The sequence below is a fragment of the Seriola aureovittata genome, chromosome 21, assembly GCF_021018895.1.
Source record: "Seriola aureovittata isolate HTS-2021-v1 ecotype China chromosome 21, ASM2101889v1, whole genome shotgun sequence".
NCBI classification, from domain to species: Eukaryota; Metazoa; Chordata; class Actinopteri; order Carangiformes; family Carangidae; genus Seriola; species Seriola aureovittata.
Genome location: NC_079384.1, coordinates 13,898,531 through 13,920,307, shown reverse-complemented (window position 1 = coordinate 13,920,307; position 21,777 = coordinate 13,898,531). Strand labels below are relative to the sequence as shown.

The following is a 21,777-nucleotide window of genomic DNA, read 5'->3' as shown; positions in this document are numbered from 1 at the left end:
GGTATAAAAAGTCATAAACAGCATAGTATAGTAAGGCATAAAAAGTCATAAAAACGGCATAGTATAGTAAGGCATAAAAAGTCATAAAAACGACATAGTGTAGTAAGGCATAAAAAGTCATAAAAACGGCATAGTGTAGTAAGGCATAAAAAGTCATAGTATAGCAAGGCATAAAAAGTCATAAAAACGGCATAGTATAGTAAGGCATAAAAAGTCATAAAGACATCATAGTATAGTAAGGTATAAAAAGTCATAAAAACTGCATAGTATAGTAAGGCATAAAAAGTCATAAAACGACATAGTATAGTAAGGCATAAAAAGTGATAAAAACGACATAGTATAGTAAGGCATAAAAAGTCATAAAAACGGCATGTATAGTAAGGCATAAAAAGTCATAAAAACGACATAGTGTAGTAAGGCATAAAAAGTCATAAAAACGGCATAGTGTAGTAAGGCATAAAAAGTCATAAAAACATCATGGTATAGTAAGGTATAAAAAGTCATAAACAGCATAGTATAGTAAGGCATAAAAAGTCATAAAAACGGCATAGTATAGTAAGGCATAAAAAGTCATAAAAACGACATAGTGTAGTAAGGCATAAAAAGTCATAAAAACGGCATAGTGTAGTAAGGCATAAAAAGTCATAGTATAGCAAGGCATAAAAAGTCATAAAAACGGCATAGTATAGTAAGGCATAAAAAGTCATAAAAACGGCATAGTGTAGTAAGGCATAAAAAGTCATAGTATAGCAAGGCATAAAAAGTCATAAAAACGGCATAGTATAGTAAGGCATAAAAAGTCATAAAAACGGCATAGTATAGTAAGGCATAAAAAGTCATAAAAACGACATAGTGTAGTAAGGCATAAAAAGTCATAAAAACGGCATAGTGTAGTAAGGCATAAAAAGTCATAGTATAGCAAGGCATAAAAAGTCATAAAAACGGCATAGTATAGTAAGGCATAAAAAGTCATAAAAACGGCATAGTGTAGTAAGGCATAAAAAGTCATAAAAATTGCATAGTATACTAAGGCATAAAAAGTCATAAAAAGGTCATAGTATAGTAAGGCATAAAAAGTCATAAAAACGACATAGTATAGTAAGGCATAAAAAGTCATAAAAACGGCATAGTATAGTAAGGCATAAAAAGTCATAAAAACGACATAGTATAGTAAGGCATAAAAAGTCATAAAAACGGCATAGTATTGTAAGGCATAAAAAGTCATAAAAATTGCATAGTATACTAAGGCATAAAAAGTCATAAAAACATCATAGTATAGTAAGGCATAAAAAGTCATAAAAACGGCATAGTATAGTAAGGCATAAAAAGTCATAGTATAGCAAGGCATAAAAAGTCATAAAAACATCATAGTATAGTAAGGCATAAAAAGTCATAAAAACAGCATAGTATAGTAAGGCATAAAAAGTCATAGTATAGCAAGGCATGAAAAGTCATAAAAACGACATAGTATAGTAAGGTATAAAAAGTCATAAAAACATCATAGTATAGTAAGGCATAAAAAGTCATGAAAAAAGCATAGTATAGTAAGGCATAAAAAGTCATAAAAACGACATAGTATAGCAAGGCATAAAAAGTCATAAAAATGGCATAGTATAGTAAGGCATAAAAAGTCATAAAACGGCATAGTATTGTAAGGCATAAAAAGTCATAAAAATTGCATAGTATACTAAGGCATAAAAAGTCATAAAAACGACATAGTATAGTAAGGCATAAAAAGTCATAAAACCACATAGTATAGTAAGGCATAAAAAGTCATAAAAACGACATAATATAGTAAGGCATAAAAAGTCATAAAAACGGCATAGTGTAGTAAGGCATAAAAAGTCATAACAACGGCATTGTATAGTAAGACATAAAAAGTCATAAAAACGACATAGTGTAGTAAGGCATAAAAAGTCATAAAAACGGCATAGTATTGTAAGGTATAAAAACTCATAGTATAGCAAGGCATAAAAAGTCATAAAAACTGCATAGTATAGTAAGGCATAAAAAGTCATAGTATAGTAAGGCATAAAAAGTCATAAAAACGACATAGTATAGTAAGGTATAAAAAGTCGTAAGGTCATAGTATAGTAAGGCATAAAAAGTCATAAAAATTGCATAGTATAGTAAGGCATAAAAAGTCATAAAAACGGCATCGTATAGTAAGGCATAAAAAGTCATAAAAACGGCATAGTATAGTAAGGCATAAAAAGTCATAAAAACGGCATAGTATAGTAAGGCATAAAAAGTCATAAAAATTGCATAGTACAGTAAGGCATAAAAAGGCATAAAAAGTCATAGTATAGCAAGGCATAAAAACGGCATAAAAAAGGCATAGTATAGTAAGGCATAAAAAGTCATAAAAACATCATAGTATAGTAAGGCATAAAAAGTCATAAAAACGGCATAGTATAGTAAGGCATAAAAAGTCATACAAACGACATAGTATAGTAAGGTATAAAAAGTCATAAAAACGACATAGTATAGTAAGGCATAAAATCGTCATAGTATAATAAGGCGTGAAAAAACCCAATAAAAACCTCATTGTATAATAATTTAAAAAAAAAAGTAACAGTATAGTATGGCATGAAACGTCATAGTATAGTAAGGCATAAAAAATGACATAATATAGTAAGGTGGAAATAAACCTCATAAAAACACCACAGTATAATAAGATGTAACACATTAGAAAACATTACAGTATTCTAAGGCATACAAAACGTCATAAAAATGACATAAAATGACATAGTATAGTAAAGCGTGAAAAACGACATAGTATAGTAAGGCACAAAAATGTCATTAAAAACATCATAGTATAGTAAGGTATAAAAAAAACTTCATAAAAACACCACAGTATGATAAGATTTAAAAATAACAGAAAACATCACAGTATTCTAAGGCATACAAAACGTCATAAAAATGACATAAAATGACATAGTATAGTAAAGCGTGAAAAACGACATAGTATAGTAAGGCATAAAAATGTCTTTAAAAACATCATAGTATAGTAAGGTATAAAAAAAACTTCATAAAAACACCACAGTATGATAAGATGTAAAAATATCAGAAAACATCATAGTAATCTAAGCCATAAAAATTTCATAAAAATGACACAAAAATGACATAGTATAGTATGGCATAATAAAGTTATAGCATAGTAAGGCATGAAAACCATCATAAAAACACCATAATATAGTAAGGCGTAAAAAACGACATAGTATAGTAAGGCATTAAAATGTCATAGTATACTGAGGCATTAAAAATGTCATAAAACGACACAGTATACTAAGGTGTAAAAAAGGTCATAAAATCGTTACAGTATAGTATGGCCTAAAAAAGTCATAGCATAGTAAGGCATGAACAGCTACATAGTATAATAATGCATAAAAATGTTATAGTATAGTAAGGAATGAAATCATCATAAAAACGACATAGTATCATAAGACATAAAAACATCACGGTATAGTATAATATGCCTAAATTGGTTGTCTTGGAGATGTAGCCTCTTGGAGGGAACCTTGGAATGATCTAATATGACTTCACTTCAATCATAATGCGAATGAGTTCACTCAAATATTGGTAGGGACAATAGGACAATAATGATAATGATGCATTAATGGAGCTAATTCTTATACAATATACTGAGTAATCTTCTTTAGCAATGCATCATATTCTGTTTTCTCATAACATATTTGAGTCAAATTTTAATCTGCAGTTTAAAACAAACTACAGGTGTCACAAATAAATGTAGTGGGGTAAAAGGTACAATATTTTCCTGTGGTGCAGGTACATAACAGTACGCAATTTGTACATGCCACAGGAAAAAAAAGATTTTTTAAATAATGGCATGGACATTATACTGTAATGGAACACAAACAAAATAAATAAAGTATCTATGTTCAATCTCCTGTGTGAGGTTACACCACATTAGCAGGCCTGCTTGCTCTTTGGTTCCCACCCTTCAATGTATGTGTGAATGTATGTGTGAATGTGTGTGTGTGTGTGTGTGTGTGTGTGTGTGTGTGTGGCTAAGTGTGAAGGGTTGACGAGACAATGGGGCATCAGTGACATTTCTGGTGTGTAGTCATGCTTGTTCTATGTCACACCAATGCCAGAAAAGTAATTTACACAGAGTGTGTATGCTCACGTGAGTGCGGTTTGTCATGTGTGTTTTTCTGTGGTTGCGTGGTTCTGATTAATTCACTGTTCCCGTGGAGAAACTTGGTTCTCCATTGCACAGCCCTCATTATACAGCTAAAAACATGTGAATACATTCACATCTAAAGGAAACAATAAGTACATGAGCCTGTGTCACAAAATAATCAGATTTTTAATATCACACCAGTGCACAAATGTCTTAATTTTAAGGTGCATGTGAGTCATAACTGAAACATAAAAATAGTATTTCACAAAAAGTCTCATTCTGTCACCAGCTATTGAACAATGTCTGAATCTGCTGTTTGTGTTCATTTAACCTTAACAGCTGTGGTTGGCTGCTAATTGAATTGCTCTTAGTCACACACACACACAAATACACACCAACACAAACACAAAGAGTGGCTGCTCCATCAGCTTGGTGGGGGTGTTTCTAGGGAATCAGCGCTGGGTAATTTGTTGTTTCCTTTCTCGAGCAGAGCAGAGGATTGCGAGACTGAAAAGTGAATGACATCAGTGTACTGAGACTGATTATGGATAATAGGGTGTTAGCAGCATGATCTGCTGGTGCAGAGAGAGAGAGAGAGAGAGAAAGATAGAGAGAGAGAGAGAGAGAGAGAGAATGTGTGGCAGTAAGAGGGGTCTATATTGGCGATGTGAGTCTGCAGTGAAGCATTCTGGGGCTTCGTGTTACAGGCCTTATAAGGGCCAGGGCCCCTGTGTCTCTGCTCGCCTTGGCTATTCTTAGGCTGTCTGTCCCTCACCCTCAGCAACCCTTCAGGCAAGAAACTCTTCTGCATCTTAATACTGAGTTTATTGTTGATTTTTGAGAGTTTCCACTTAGTGATTGGAGGTTTGTTGGGAGAGCTTTTGATTTCAGTAAAAGTTTGAGGATGTTATTCAGCCATGTCTCAGCTTGACTCTGTACTTTCTGTGTGTGTGTGTGTCTTTCTGCACACGTGTGTATTTGTGTGCACAAATGCATGCCTGTGTGTGTGTATGTGTGTGTCTGTATTTGTGTGTGTGTCACAGAGGTTCCACAGCACCTGACCCACCCACCCACCACCACCACCACCACCACCACCCCAGGGTGTTTGTCCTGAGTGCTGGGAGCAGACGGGGATAGACGGTAGTGAAGCCAGGGCTGACGGACGGAGGAGGCGCCGGCTGGGACAAAAAGGATAGCAGGGGAGGAACGGAGAACAAGGGCACGCCGAGCAGGAGGAGAAAACCACACAGCCAGCAGGAGTTGCTAGCAGGAGGAGTGTTGACGTTTAACCGAAGATGAGTACGTACACAGTGACTCTGAATGGCCCTGCTCCATGGGGCTTCAGACTACAGGGAGGAAAGGACTTCAACATGCCACTCACCATCTCCAGGGTAAGGACAGAGTCACCCTCACAGACTCATATGTGTTGTGACAAAGCAACTTACAAGAAAAAGAAAAAGCAACAAGTGGTGTGACACTGACAAAATAACTCACAAACAAGGGCAAAGTGATAATCTGCTGTGCACCGGCATTGTCACGTTAGGATGAAATATGACAAAATAGTGCACCGACGATTTTAAATTGAAACTTCAGCACTCACCATGGTACACTGACTGTCTGACTTTGTCAAACTGATCTACTCAAAGATAATAAAAACCAACATACACATGCTCATCACACCTAACTCGTCCCTCTAACTTCAAAAAACTTCACCTTCATCACATTTCCTGCTAGAGTAAACGTCACGTTGATGATTTGCAGGTGAAAAAATGTGTAGGTGTCTCAGGAAAAACCACATTATGTTGAAAAGTTCATGTTTTTTTTTAGACATCTAGGTTATATCTAACTACTGCTTCAACTTTTAAATGACTGAAAGTGAAGCAGGTTTATAAATGGACCTCCTACAGAGTAAAATACAGTCCCTCAAACAATTAAATGTGACCTAGATGAGTGAAAACTGTCATTTGTCCAAGCAAATTTGGCTCAGTTTCAACTGGAAATCACCTTTTCACTTGGTTTGACTTTAATGCGTTTGCAAGTTCTCGGCTTCATCAAGCTCATGCCTATGCATGTGCATATGCGTGTGATATGTGTGTGCGCAAGTGTGATTTGTGTGTGCGTGTGAGCAGTGGCTGTACAGTGGCCAGTTATGTAATGTTGCTGTACATGATGATGGCAGGGAGGCTCAGATGTAATCTCCAGAGAGATTTCCAGAATAGACCAGCGGTGGAAGGACAGGAATACTTTCACTGGAGTGGAGGAGCTGCTGCTGCATTAGTTAACTTTTACTGCTGTTAGTTTTCATTAAAATTATACTTGGAACAAAAAAAAGAGTAAAACCGATACTTCGATTACTTTACATACAAGCTCAAATCTCTCCCCTCTTCCCCTCTAAATTTAACCTTGAAATATCGTAATCAACTAGAGTCACTAAAGTGGAATTCTTTTTTAGCACAGCAGAGTCAAAGAACGATTATTGAGGTTTTTGAGACTGATTGATTTATTTTAACTGTCAAGTCTCTTAAAAACTAAGACTAACTAAAGTTAAAGACTTGTTTCTACTCTTGCAAATGACAGCCGACAAAAATATAATTACTCTATTTTCTTATGTGTGCCATAAAACATCCTCCACCCTCAGTTTAGATAAAGAAGATATTCTTGAATATAATAAGAGTGCAAGAAAACTCGGGGCAAATAAAGTTCAGTCTACAAATAACAACAGCAGATTAGTTTTAACTTCTGCAGCAGATAGACAGGGTCTCTCTCTCTCCCTCTCTCTCTCTCTCTGTCTCTCCCTCTGGCAGGGTTGCTGGTGTATTTACAGCATTTCCTTTAAATAGCATGGGAGGAGATGTGGATGGATGGAGAGAGGTGAGCGAGGAAGCTAATGGCAGCTTGTGTTACCTTCAGTAAGCTTTATTCCTCGCTTATGGTCAGTTTCAGCTTTCGGAGCGGCTCCTGAGTGGACACCGTCACCGTGGAGGAACGGGTGGATGGATGGATGGACGGATGGAGGCTTGATAGAAAGGAAAGGAATGAGGTACAGAGGAGATGGTGTTTACCTGAGTTAGAACAGGGTGGATATTAACTCTCCACCTCCAGCTCCTCACTCCTCAGTCCTGCCTGATGCTCAGCTTTATTATATTGTTAGCCGTGCTATATGTGTGCTATATAGCTGTGTAGAGCTGTGGATCAATATAATATACTCTTATATTGTGTTAATCCACAGCTGTTAGTTTATTGTCTTCTGGTCCCAGTCTTAGGCAACTATAGGGGAAGTTTGATGCGAGTCTGGTATGACATTGTGTCACTGGATTTGTATTCATCCTGCGGTCATGAAAGGCTCTGGCAGGTTAACATAAAACACTTCAGCTTGACGTGACAACTCTGGGTGCTGTTACAGTTTGACGTAACTCAACCGCGGTTTGGATGTCAGCCTACTTTTGCCAAGAACTAAGAAAGGAAAGAGGAATGAAGACGGTGAATTCCTTACATCTTGTTAGTCACGTTGAAACGCCGGCCATGAAATATGTGACAAAACCAAACTGGTTTGCGCCTGTCCAGTGATTTTACATGAGTATGTTCGAGAGTGTGAGAGAGAGAGTGTCGTAGTTGCAGTGATGAAAAGCTGCTAAAATACAGTAGCACCCCTAATCCTAACCCTCTCAATATGTGTCATCCATGTCACTTCAGTCTATTTACATACTCTCATGAGGCTGAGATATTTCTAAGTGAATGAAAACAGCTCTCCGGTCTCTGATTGGCTGCTGTCATGAGCTTGTGCACGTGGGAAAAGTGAGAAAATATCCAGACTGACTTTGTGTCTTTTTATGGACCGATCTAATGCATTTCGACACACTATAAAACGTGCAAGAAACACAAGAAAAATGTCCTTGCTCAAACTCCAACACTGTCCAACACTATCTGTCCAAGGTAGCGCTGCTCTGTCTCTCTGTCTTTCTTCTCCATCTTCTGTTTGTCATCTGAAGTATTTGATTCATATGAAGACATGCATGGCAGAGTGCTCGAGTGGTGTCATGTGTCTACATGTGTGTTTGATTACACAGAGGCCACCGTGCTGAAATCATGTTATCACCTTGCCTTTCTGCTGTAACTTTGCTTTCTACACACACACACACATGCACACACACACACACACACACACACACACACACATAATGACTGGAATTAAAATACTAAAGAAAGAAACACGTGCAAATAGCAAACACCAAGAAGGAGAGAGTTTGACAGGGGGAACAAAGACGAGTGACAGTGTGAGAAAAGCACAACTGAGAGAAATGGAGACAAATAAAAGGGAAATGTGGCTTGTAGAGAGGAACACTATTATTAATGTAAGCAGAAAAAAGGGATAAAATCAAGGAAGTCGTGAATGAATGTCAGCAGCAGGTGTGTGGGAGGGGTGTGGTGTGTGTGTGTGTGTTTGGGGGACGGCAGTGGGGGCTCAGCTGGGTCAATCACAGTCAAGCCGTAGGCATCAACAGCGCTGCTTATTTTTAACTCTAACGAGTTGACTGTAAGCCTAGACCCAGTCCTGTATGCCCCAGGCCTCAGAGCTCAGCTCAGACCTCCTCTGTGTGTAGTTTAACCACTGAAGTCTGGCTTTGCAGCACAGCCAGCAGAGTAAGTACTCAGCTGAAGGTCAATAAAACATGGATGGCTATTGAAAAGAAGTGTAAAAAGAAAAAGTTTTTTGAAAACAGTTTTAGTTTAGTTTCTCAATCCCTTTACTTTATATCCTGTCCTCATCCTGTTTTAGCCTATACACCATTTTCACCTTCTCAATCCACATTAGAAATAAGATAATTCTGTCCTGCACATGCTATGGCTCTTTAAAAGAACTCTCGCTGCTTTTCTGCCCATCCATCTCAGTGATAAAGAGCCGTATTTGCTGCGGTGGAGACTGATTAGACTATGAGATAAAATGTGGTTCCACTCTGCTCATCACCCAAACGATGAACCTTTTATCCAGGCACTTCACATGCAGATCGGATGGATTAGTTTATTTTGCTTCATCAACTTTTTTTCTTCTTTACCTTTAATCCTCTTTCACTGAGCTGCTACATTCACAGCATAAGTGCTACGCGGAATGACTAAAAGACGAAATCACACATCAGCTGAGCTGTAAAGCTGTTTTGACCTGGAGTTTCAGGCAAAAATTAACAGTCAAATTAACAAATTTCATTTTCATTTTCCTGATATGCATCGAAGACTCTTAGGTTTTTCATTCACACCCACTTTGGGGAACTAATCCAGCATCCACAAATATTACTCATATATACAATATACTCACTCTGTAACATATTTTTGTGTTTGTGTAACTGCAGTTTAGCGTGCGTGTTTCCTGAGGAATCTGTGTCAGTGGTCCTTGTGTGACCTGCCCTGTTGACCCCCCTCCATAGATAACTCCGGGCAGCAAGGCGGCGGGCGGCAGCCTGACCCAGGGCGACATCATCTCAGCCATTGACGGGGTTAGCACTGATGGGATGACGCACCTGGAGGCCCAGAACAAGATCAAGTCTGCCACCACCAAACTGGTGCTCACCATGCAGAAGTAAACAAGCAGCACACTTACACCGAAAACACCCGTCCACACAAACTTCAGTAGATGATGCAGAGGGAACTTTCAAGGTCCTGGTGCTGGATAATGTTAACCTCAGACAGAAAAGGATGTGGGATAAATCAGTGTCTTCAAAATAGCCACAAATGCTGCTTCACACATGTTTTAAGACACATACAAATACAAAAAGAAGTTTAAGTTACTTTTAACCCTCTGGAAAATCCAGAATATACAGTAAAAATATACAAATATATTTCAAGTTTTACTGCTGGACACAATATCAGTAAAGTTACCAGTTTCATACTGGTCAAGGATTGGCTCCTAAACTACTTGTGATGTCACAAAATCTTATTTGCATACACAAGCTAAACTCAGATTTAACAGAAAAAACTTTACCCCCTCAACAGATCTGAAAACAGTCTTCAAAGTTTCACACATCACTCCGCTGTGAATACAAAAAAAGCACCTAGGAACAATTTAATTTCCTGACCCTGTCAACAAATTAATTTCAAAGGCTATAATACTTTGTTGTCTAATCTACAGATCAAGACGCCCTGCACCAGTTCCCACAGCAACTCCAAGAATGGACTCACCCATGCCAGTCATCCCCCACCAGAAGGTATAAACACCCACAGTGTCCTCAAGTAAACACATAGAAAAAAATCAACACACACAAAATACCACTTATCCATACAACCACAATATGTATGTCTGCATACTTGTGCATATTTCTACATACGTCTGTCATTCCTGTTCTGTATTCTTGTCCTGTGTTTGTGAGAACATCATCTTTACAACTCTTTAATGGTGCCACCAGGCAGTGTCCTGCTGCCCTCTAGTGTAAAATATTCACAGTGCAACTGCAGGGAGTCCTTTGCAGAGGTCAGAGGTCAGCAAACCACAAACACAAATCACATGACAGGAAAATTAGGAAAACACAAGCTGTTCCCTTAAGTCTCATTTAACTATATGGCTTTCTATCTACAATATCTGGACCTCCTCCTGTCTTTTAGGAATTTAGAAAAGATGAAAGGGGAGATCAGGCCTTTCGGAGAAGTTAAAATGAAAATGTCAGTGTCCTATGAAATTTTCCAGGATAAAAAGCCCTCCGAAAGGAATGACTTCCAAGTGCTTAAAAAAGATCCAGAGCTCCTCTCGACCCCGGTCAAGGTTCCTGCCTCTTCTGCAGCAGCTGCCATATCTCCACCAGGTCAGCGGGGGCAGTACAATTCCCCGATCGGCCTCTACTCTCCTGAAACTCTCAAAGAAATGATGCTGATGCAGGGCAAGTTAGGAGAAGGGTCGGCAGCTGCCGGGGGAGTTTCATCGCTGGGGTAGGTTACCAAAAGGACATTTAACCTCCGGTTATGTAACACTGAGAGGAGGTGATTTAACTCCTTCAGGGATCACCCCTAAAACCAACACACCCACAAGCTAATGTAAGAAAATTTAACATTAACTCTAGAGGAGTGGAGTCACGCCTTTGTTTAACCTCACATTAACAGGACCGTGATGAGAAAATATACTCAGAACTTTCCATCGCAATCCCAACATTCATTCCTCTCACACGTGGCACTATTTTGGGAGCGTACACACAAACATACCTGGACTGCATCCAGGTAACAGAATAGCAAGAGATCAGGCTACAGGGTCATTTGATGATCTTTATTACAGGCAGATCTGAGAGACTGAACTAAAGGTCGAGTGGCCTCAGCGCCCCATTCAAATGTTTTCTGATGCTGTCAAATTCGACTGAAATTCAAGTGGTCGTGGTTGGAAGACGATATAAATGAGCCTCTTGGTTTCATCAGTTCTTGTGAATGGTACAGACCCATGTATTGTGAAATACAAATGAAACTGGGAAGATGATGTTGCAAAAAGGAAATCTTTTTAAAGAACTCTTTTTTGCTGTTTCAGCTCCCTGATTTCCCTTTTTGTGGCTTTTTATCTTCGAGCGAACATGTCTCCCCCCGTCCTCAGATGCTGATGGGAACACAAAGCCCAGAGCAGAGTACTTATTCCTGTCTTGCCTGGGGAAGCAGAGACTTGCTTGTAAAGCCTTTTTTTTTGTCGGTTGAATTTGCTGTTGAGGTTACAGGAAGGTGAAAATTTGTAACTACGGCTGAGTTCATGTGAGGCAAAAGCATGAATACTTTGAGGTTATTAGAAGTCAAATGTGAAGAGACGTCTTCAAAACTCACAAAACTCATTTAGATTAAAAATTTCTGTCATAAAACTAAGAATAGCAGAGAATATTGCAAATGGAGCCAGTGATATTTTTGGACATTTTTGCCTTTATTTTCTAACTTCTTCATCTGGATGTTTAAAAATACACCACACATATTTTGTTTTATTTTTAAATAAGGCTCAGTAATTTCCTAAAACAGCTGGGCACTGTCATTTTAGCAGATGTTACTCAGACAGGAGTAAGTAGAGCATTTGTTGTGGACTATTTTCAGTTGTGGATTAATACACATTTGGAGCTGTGGGAAGACTGACTCAAAATACAGTACAGTGCCCATATTCATCATAATGTAGGATCTAGCTTTGATGCTCGCTCTCGAGTGACTTACTTCAATGCCTCTCTTCAATTCCCCTGCAGCGCCAGCAGTGTGCAACACTAGCTAATGTTAGCATAGAAATGGAGTCAGCGACCATCACCACGAAGATACAGTAGTGAATCCCACCTGGCCAAACAGAAATGTGACCAAAACTATAGTCAACATGGGGTCAAACTATAGTCTTGCAAAGCCAGACCTATCTTAACACTTTGTTTTAGCGCTATGCTAGTGCCGGACACTCAAATATAGTCTAAAATATCGTTTATAGTCAAACTATAATAGTCCAACCTTAGTTACCTCATCTATCAACATGATGCCGGTCAGTCACGTTCACTCTCATGTATGTCATGTTACTGTTTTGGATGCTGGCTGATGCCTATCTACGGAGCGCGAGCACATGCGCGAGCAACAGGATGCTGACTGCAGTTCAGTTAACGACCACCAGATCATTAATAACAAGGACTTTCTGAATGTTACATGAGTTTGGGTGAAGTCATGGAATACTTGTGGAGGTTAATTAAAGGCGTAATCTGCCTGGCCTCTGACATATAACATCCAGGTATCAGTCTCCACTAATGTGTTCCCCCTCTGGAGCTGAGCTGCTTTACAGTAAGGGCCAAGGATAAGTCAGGTGTCAGGAAATGTGCTCCAGAAACGACCGCAGGACGATGACGGCAAGTACCATGCCAACGGCCCCACCTCACCCGGTACATGGAGACTCTGATTCCTTTGGCACACACAATCACACACACACACACACACACACACACACACACACACACACACACACACACACAGGAGAGAGCAGCTGTTGTACATGGTCATGGAATGTTCCGCTCCGATTACACACCATCATCCTGAATCCCCTGAATGCCTCTTTTCCAAACCTGAGATAAGACCCCCCCTATCTGTAGGGAGATGTCTCACATGTGAGGTGCTGCCGAGCACGTTCCACCTCACCTACTGTACCCTGAACACATCTGTGTACTGTATGGAGAGCCAAAGTCATGACACTAGATCCAGGTTTTTCTCCTGAAAAAAGCCTGTTCCTGGACTTTACTTTCCATATTTTGAGACAAATCAGCATCGAATACAGCACTAGGTTGATAAAAATAAAACTCTTACCTCTAAATTTTTTTTTTTCCAAATTACTAATTGTAATTTCTGCTGTTTCCATTAAAAAACAAATACTGAATAAACTAAAACTAAAACTATTATATCATTTTTTGAAGAACTACAGCCCATACATACTGACAAACATACTGTTTGAAACAAGCCACACGACATATACTGCTGAGAAAGATGCCGAGGCTGTAAATTTTAATTATAAAATCTCAATGGGATTTTGAATGAGGTTTTCTCACCTCTGGAAGTTCCAGTTTCACTTTGGTTCCCTATTGACGCATTGGTCGGCTGATTTATGTGTTGCACTCTCAAGCACCGGCGTCATTACTGCAGTGGCAGCGTGACGACCAACAAATTTCACTGAGTTACTGACTCCTAAAGTGATAGTTTAAAACAAACATTAAGATACTGTCTCTTTTCGATCTCCGCTGTCTGGATGTGTAAGTGCAGGAATGACTTAGAAGTTGTTCACGATTTACTAATCAGGAACACATGATACTGAGATCTCGTAGATTAAAAGGTGAAATCCTGCAGTGCTGCAGTAATGGCAGCTTCTCTACTTCTGCCTGGATTCGTGGCTGCAGTTCTGACATAAGTGGATCAGGTGGTTTGTGTTGTGTTTGTGTATATTTGTGTCTGTTCTGTGCTAAATGTGTCTCTGCAGACCTCCCCGACCCCCCTCCTGCCCTGTGTCATGTGATTGAGACACTTCTGCCCTTGTCAGTCACTCCTGATGATGCAGGGGAAGCTGGGTTATATAGCCATTGCTATTCTTACCTTTACATGGGATTACAGGATAGCACTGATATTTGGATAGTTTCCCACAAACGCACGGTGCCATTGTTATCACCAAAATACCACTGGTGATTCATTACATTCTCTCCCTCTCTGTCTGCCTCTGTCTGTCCGTCCCTCCCTCTCTGGTGTGTTTCAGGTTATCGCAAACACAGCTGCAAAGTCAGTACCGTCACATTTGCCAGTATTCAATGTGCATGAAGTATGCCTCGGTAGAGAGAGTATACGTTTTTAGAGATCTGTCGCTGGTGATTCTGGTGTGAAGTGAAGTTGTGTCCAACATGGATTCATGTGTGTGAAGCTTCTATGTAACTGTAACAGCATATTGCGTGTGCTGCTCATTTGTTTCTTCAGGTAACGGCAACATGTTATTAACAGCACCTGGTCCCCTGAAGTGAAAAGTAAAAGTACATCTACTCAAGTACTGTACTGCAGTACGGTTTAAAGGTGCTACTTCACTTGAGTAAACTGTGCGAGACTTCCTACTTTTCCTTCACAACATTTCACTCATTCGTCTATATCGATAAAGATTTTACAAAACATAGTTTACGAAATCATAATTTATAAACTACCTACAATTACAGTATATGGAGTAGGTTGACTTTAACATACGTAGAGTAACATACATATTAACACAGTTTAAAAGAAGCAAAATTAATGCTTTTATTTTGAATACTTGAATATATTTAATGCCAATACTTGATGATATCTGTTTTTCACCTCTGCTGGTCCTCTTTAGCTTTCATATTCATTGTGTGAATATGAATCTATTTACAGTTCATACTGTGAATAAATGCATGAGCAGTAGTGTGTATCAGTAAAACATCCTCTGCGTCGTGTGAGTGTCATTATGCATCATTTGAAAAAAAAAATGTCCAGTGGTCCTGTCAGTCTGGCCTGGTGGTTGTTGTGATAAATTAGCATGTTTGGTTTTCTTTGGACTGGTGTGTCAGCTTTATCGCTGTTTTCCTTTAGTAAGTGTTAAGTAGTTGTTAAACTGTGAATCAGGTTGGATTAAGCCTCTGTCCCAGCTCCACACTACACAGTGATGTTAAACAGGATGCATTATGTACTAATACATTATATGTTAGTATATTTTTTTTATTTTAAAAGTTAACATACAACAAAATACATATTGTGCCCATTCACCGCTCCTATCCCTCCATCCACTAGAGGGTGCCTTCGTCAGCATTACTGCCATCTTTTTTTTTTAAGTGTAGATTTTTTTGTTTTCAGTTTTTCTATTATTCTCATTGTTGTCTCGGAAAATAATCTGCATCCTTGAGGGAAAAAAGTAACTTTAAACTGAATTTTGAGTTTTCTGAGTTTTCTAGTGGGAACACCCTTCAACCTCAAAAAATGCCTAGAATGTGTTTTTAGTATGGAACTGGGACATAGTTGAAGTATAGTGTGATGTGTATTTGCTGTGAGTAGGTGAATACAGAGAGTACAAAAAGTTAATATTGAGCGGTACAAATGCCCCCCCCCCCCATCTGTCAGTTGCATTACTTCACGCTGACCCAGTTTCCTCCCTTCACTTTGGTGCTTTCTCTGTCGTTTCTCTCCTCTCAAATTCCCTTCTCCTCCCCCTGGCTGTTAACCCTCTCATCTTCACCCCTGCACCTGAAACCTGCTCTTCGACCCATTGACCTCTGACCCCTCCCCCCTCCCTCTGACACTGACAGTGTGGAGTACACTCCCAGCTTCAACCCCATTGCTCTGAAAGACTCAGCCCTGTCCACCCACAAGCCCATTGAGGTGAGGGGTCCGGGTGGAAAGGCCACCATCGTTCACGCCCAGTACAACACACCAATCAGCATGTACTCACAGGATGCCATCATGGACGCCATCGCAGGCCAGTCGCAGGCCAAGGGACACGACAGGTGAGGTCACACAACCAAACTAACCCCCTCCCCAGTATCTTAGGCGCTCTCTCCACTCACGCACCTGACAACACATCACACTGATCAAAGCGGCTAATGCGCCGAAAAATTAAAGCGTTGGTTCACCCAAATTACAACAACAAAATAATCCATTCTTTCACACATGGGCTGCTACAGCATGTAGTCAAGCAGAGAGTTTCGGACCTCTTTGTCTAGGTTTTATCTTTGTCTAAGATTTGTGCCTCCACCCTCAATATAATGTTGCTAAAAGAAATGTCTCGTAGATACTTACAGCATTGAAAATCTATGTATAAAAAAAATTTGTAATGACACATCTTTCCAGAAAAAGTATCCTGGCCTCTCTCTCTCTCTCTCTCTCTCTCTCATTGACAAAAGTAAAAGTCCTGTTTAGTTTTTGTATAGACGGTGTTAAATGCAGCAGTTCCAAGTATGTGATCCTTAAACAAAAGTCTAGCTACAAAAATCTAAAACAAAACAAACAACAAACAAAAATTATTAACAAAATTAGCTGAGCCATTCACTGCCCCAAACTGATTATTAATGTATTATTATTATTAATGTATTACTGATTATTATGAGTATTTAAATAAAGTGAATATTAATTAAAACTGATGGCCATAACCTAAATCTTTAGTTTCATTAAATTATCCAGGATCCTTCCTGGACCAGCAGCTCAAATCTTGCAGATGGGTATCTCACAAGCTCTGCAAAAAAAAAAAAAAAAAGGAAGAATTTTTTTTTCTAATCTAGGTGAACCAACCCTTTAAGATACTTTGCCTGAGAAGCCCAAACAAAAAGCAGCTTTTAAACGTATAGAATACCTTGAGCTGCTACAACTCGGATGTCTACTCTACTGTACGTATGGCCGGGCTTTTCCTTGTTGTCCGTGTTCGCGCCACGTACTCCTCCCTGCCTTTCACCCACTTTCCTCTGCTCATTCCATCCACAACCAACCAACCACACCTGTGCTGTCCTGCACCCATCCCTTCCCATCTTCCCTTCCCGGTTGTGACCCCAGTGAGGAGGCGGGCTCCCCCCTGGCGTAAGTACAGCAGCGCTCCTTTTCCATCCTGCCTCGCCTCATACATGTGTCTCCTTCGTCTCATGATTTCATAACAGCTTGTGCATTGCTCCATATGTCACATACACTAATATCAAACTGAAAATGTTCCTCGGCATCTATTTATCTATTTTAATGTGTTCATGTTTTTACATCTGTTCCTGACGTGTTACGTGTCAAACCAAGGTGTTTGATGAATAAACTCACTAACCACAAGGGCATCATGGACTGGTTATATGTGTAGAAGTACTTAGAAGTACTTTGGTCAGAGTGTGAGAGTGCAAGTCGTGTTTGGGTCTGTTCTGGAGTCCTCAGCTGAAGAAAAAGCAGCCAACAGCATCAAAGCCTGAGGAACCTGATGGGATTTCATGGCATGGGAATGTTCTGAGTATCGAATCACAGGTTTTCAAACAACTACTGCCCGATCAGTATTGACTGACTTTTCTAACACTCATTAAAGAATGCTGAAAAAACACTATTCAGTTATGTTGCTGTGTAAACTCACTCCAGTATTTACCATGTACTGTACACTACTGACACCTCCCGGGATAAACCATGGGACAACACGTATACAGTGAATGTAAACGATGAACAAACAGACTGTACTGTTTCATCTCAACAACCTCTGCAGCTCTCATGTAACAATACATTGACGCTCCCTAGTGGTACTTTAAGGAAAAGGCACCATGACTGGAAAGCAACACACAGACTGCAACACTCTCACATTCACCAATATTATTGCTATAAACAAAAACCTATGTAATTAGAATAATTTGAAAAATGCATAAACACACCATGAAATGTGAAGTTAAAATACTTGGGAGCAACTTAACAGCACCTGAAAGTTGTAGCATTTCTGACCACACCAGTCATCAGTAATGATGCGTGTGGTCAGAGGTACATCAGATTTGAAACTTGAAACTACTGCTGAAATGTTAGTGCCAATATATATAATATCCCTCTACCATAAGTTAACAGGCAGGTACCATCCATTCTTTTTTATGCTGGAGGAAGGAAATGAAGTTTTGTCAAGTTTGAGGCTTAGGACAACTTGACCTACAGGGTAAGGGTCAGGGTTAGGGGTAAACATATTTGGTATCTTAGAAAATGCTTAACCCTTCCTGTATGTTATTAACTTTTTAATTCTCCCAGTTTGACACACAGAATGGACATACCCAAATATACTCAAAAAAAAGATAGACGTAATACAACTCTAACAGTACTCTCCACCCTGCAGTGTTCTGCCTGTCAAGGACCCTGTGGTAGACTGTGCATCTCCGGTGTACCAGGCAGTGATCAGGCCAGGAGAGGTAAACCAGGACATGTCTGAGTGGGCTCGTCGCGCTGCCAACCTGCAGTCCAAGAGCTTCAGAATGCTGGCCCACATCACTGGCACTGAATACAGTCAGTACATTGACTACTTTCTTTTTTTCTTTATTCCATTCTGTGGCTGTCCATACTTTCTCTCTTGACCTTCTTGATACTCATCTCTGCTAATCCTCACTTCTTGTTCAGACTCAGTTATCGTCTCATTAGTGAGTCCTTAACAAGTGTCTCTCTCCATACAGTGCAAGACCCAGATGAGGAAGCCCTGCAGAAGTCGAGGTAAGGGGGAGTTGTTACAGACTCCTCACTTTTGCAGACTGCAGCACTTCAGTTTTGCATGCAACTTTTTTTCCTGGATACATAATAATAACACTTGCTCATGTCCAACATTTTGCGAAATCTGCTTATTTGCTCTTCATTAGATGAGAAAATCAAATGTCTGTACTGTAATTAAGCTACGAGACTGTGCTCCCATAGGTCATTTGTGCAAGCAGCTTGTCACGACCCATAGTTAACGCTTTATTAGGTGACATCTAGTGGTTGTGTGAGACAGCATCAGTCTATCCAGCAAATGCCCCAAAACAACACGTTCATATTCAAGTGACAAAGATAATATCTCTCAAATATTAGCATTACATTTGAACCACTGTGGTATTTTGCCAAATACCTTCAGAGCAACGCTAAGTGTTTTTCATCTCCCGTTGGTTTTTCAAACATTGACAGGTAATTATTTTTCAGGGAAATGAATGCTTACCATTGTGACTCAAATGCAAATACATGAGACAAACTGGGGCTACTCGAGCTTGCTAATTAACTGTTGTGTCTTGTTTGCTGGTAGAATCATTTTGTTATGTGAAGACAAAGCCAGGCTAGCTGCCCGCCCCATTTCCAGGCCTTATGCTAAGATAACAATCTACCGGCTTTATGTGTACTGCACAGACATGAGAGTGCTATCAATCTTCTCATGGAACTCTTGGCAAGAGAGCAAATAAGTGTAGCTACTCCAAAATGCTGAGTGATTCTTTTAAAAAAGTAATTAATTGATTACCTGATGTAAGAGTCTTGTCCTTCCTTCCTCACCATCAGGGAGAAGTTTGAGTCCGAGGTGAAAGGGCCTCGCTTTGCCAAGCTGAAGAACTGGCACCACGGACTGTCTGCACAGATCCTCAACATCCAGGAATAAAGAGGAACAGGAGAGAAGAGAGAGAGAGGCAGAGAGGAGGACGACGACATGTATAGGAGGACATGGACAAAAGCACAGGAGTTAACAGGAAGTGGGGATAAATTATGGAGGAAAAAAAGGAGCAGCAGGAGGAGAAAACTCCTCAGCGATGTGAGATAGTGTCGTAGACTAGATTAGTAGAATGTGAGGTACTAACTGTTAGTGTGAGAATGCTCTGTGTTCATAAGCTCAAGGTTACCTGTCAAATGTATCTGTCCACTGCTAAGACCTGATGTCGCATTTGGGTTTTTCTTTCTTTCTTTGTTCCCTGTTTGTTTGGGTTCTGTCTCTCTTACATGAAAGGGAAATTGTACAAAAAATAATAAGTATTCAAGTGAAAATGCAGAACTGATGTTTCTTTTATGTATCCAGTACATAAACCGCATACACAAACTTAGGAATTCTAACACAATCAGCATGCTTGTGAGAAGGCACACATGGACAAACACACACACACATAGAGGTTTATCTACATGCACATATACAATATGTAAAAAAAAATGCACTCAAAAATGTACTGATATCAATGTGAATAAATGTTTTCTTAAAACTATAGAGCTGAGTGAACTGTTGCAAACCCACAAATGAAATGATCGTGTCGCCCTCTGTCTTTGAAATCAAAACTGGAGGCATGGTGCAGTGTCATGATTGATAGAAACATTCCTCAATAAATGAGTCACATTTCCTGTCACTGCTAGTGCCACTGGGATACCAGATGGGCTGTTTTGACTTTGCAAATCAGAGTGTCATTCAAGAGGAGCATCTGATAGCTTTTGACAGGATAATATGATTGCATATTAGCTGGTGGCACCATGGACAGTGACATAGTTATTGTGGCAGGGGGGACAAAGCCTCAAATATACCCTGCATGAGGAGCTGAATATTACTGCTGCTGCATTCTCAGTTTGTCTCTGTTAAATGAATGTGTGGCACAAAAGAAAGACATTTCTGATGATGGAGCAGATGAGTTGGACATTCTACCTCTGAGGATTTGATTCATCATCATCATCATCATCAACCTTTATCTATTGTCTTGGGAATACATTGAGGAACAAAAACAAACAAAACAAACAAAAACATTAAAATTTCAAAGATTTGAAAGCATTTTCTAAATTGTCCTAATGTTATCAGGGAACTGATATTTAGTGTGCGTTGTAGGTTATCCCATGAGTTTTAAGCAACTAATATCGATAAGCAGCCTTTCCAAATCAGGGAATATGCAGTGTGATCCGGTCCTGACAGCGGGTTTGATTCAATAGAATTAGCCAACAATATAAAATCATGTCATCTGCATATAAATGAACGTTAGTTATTTAACGATCAGGTAACATGATGATATAAATTGTGAAAAGGACAATTGAACACTGAAGCTGATTGAACATCACCTGTTCGCATCCATAAGCAATCGGGTCACAACCGATATTCAGTAGGTTTTGTAAGACGCTTTTGACAAGTCGATGAACAAAGCAGCACAATGCTTCTTTTCATCCACCACAGTCACAATATCATTTAAAATGAAATGTTTACTGTACACCTCCAGCAGACACACGGAAACATTAGCATCAATTTTGAGTCATGTTTCTGGCCATCTGTCAAATGTTAGTGTCCCCACCAACTCCTGAGGGACATATCTGGCGTTTAGCTAACTAGCTTACATATCTTTGACTTTATTTAGCTTGAAGTCAGCTACTTTTCAAAAACTTTGTCTGCATGCCATTTGGTGCAGGATTTTTAGAATTTCTTTTGCTAAAAACAGTTGCCTGCTGTACATGGAAATGACTCTGCTGAGAACAGTGAGACCAAAACAGTGAAGTTGCAGACTGAAAAACCAAATCAATGAGCTGAAAGATACTAAACTGCTCTATAAATCTGAAGGGAATAGCAAAATCGAGGAATAATTCTGTGTGGGTTTGGCACCACTAGCCATTTGACCCATTATTATAATATGGATTAGTGCAGCTTTAAGTCATAGAAATGGGGATTTGAGACTTATAGGACATGGCTGCTATGATGTTTTACTTCCTTAATACCTGACTCCCTACACACTTGACTTGAACCA

The 21,777-nt window shown here is 39.5% G+C and overlaps 1 protein-coding gene across 2 annotated transcripts; it reads left to right on the top strand.

The window, feature by feature from the left end:
• Positions 1–5,212: 5,212 nt before the first annotated feature.
• ldb3b (LIM domain binding 3b) lies at positions 5,213–20,273 on the top strand. Of its 2 annotated transcripts, XM_056366442.1 has the most exons (9): positions 5,213–5,538; positions 9,568–9,719; positions 10,269–10,344; positions 14,346–14,368; positions 15,892–16,089; positions 17,129–17,152; positions 18,408–18,574; positions 18,739–18,775; positions 19,583–20,273. In XM_056366442.1, the coding sequence occupies exons 1-9, from the start codon at positions 5,443–5,445 to the stop codon at positions 19,677–19,679; spliced, it is 870 nt and encodes a 289-aa protein (XP_056222417.1). In that variant the 5' UTR covers positions 5,213–5,442; the 3' UTR covers positions 19,680–20,273. The 2 variants fall into 2 exon arrangements, with proteins under 2 accessions (XP_056222417.1, XP_056222418.1); XM_056366443.1 differs by lacking the exon at positions 17,129–17,152.
• Positions 20,274–21,777: the final 1,504 nt, after the last annotated feature.

What these genes read in the sequence shown, in the direction of transcription:
- ldb3b (XM_056366442.1), top strand. Translation starts at nt 5,443, where the DNA reads ATGAGTACGTACACAGTGACTCTGAATGGCCCTGCTCCATGGGGCTTC. An exon ending in TGCCACTCACCATCTCCAGG is followed by an intron (nt 5,539 to 9,567) that starts GTAAGGACAGAG and finishes CCCCCTCCATAG; the next exon opens with ATAACTCCGGGCAGCAAGGC. An exon ending in CTGGTGCTCACCATGCAGAA is followed by an intron (nt 9,720 to 10,268) that starts GTAAACAAGCAG and finishes TCTAATCTACAG; the next exon opens with ATCAAGACGCCCTGCACCAG.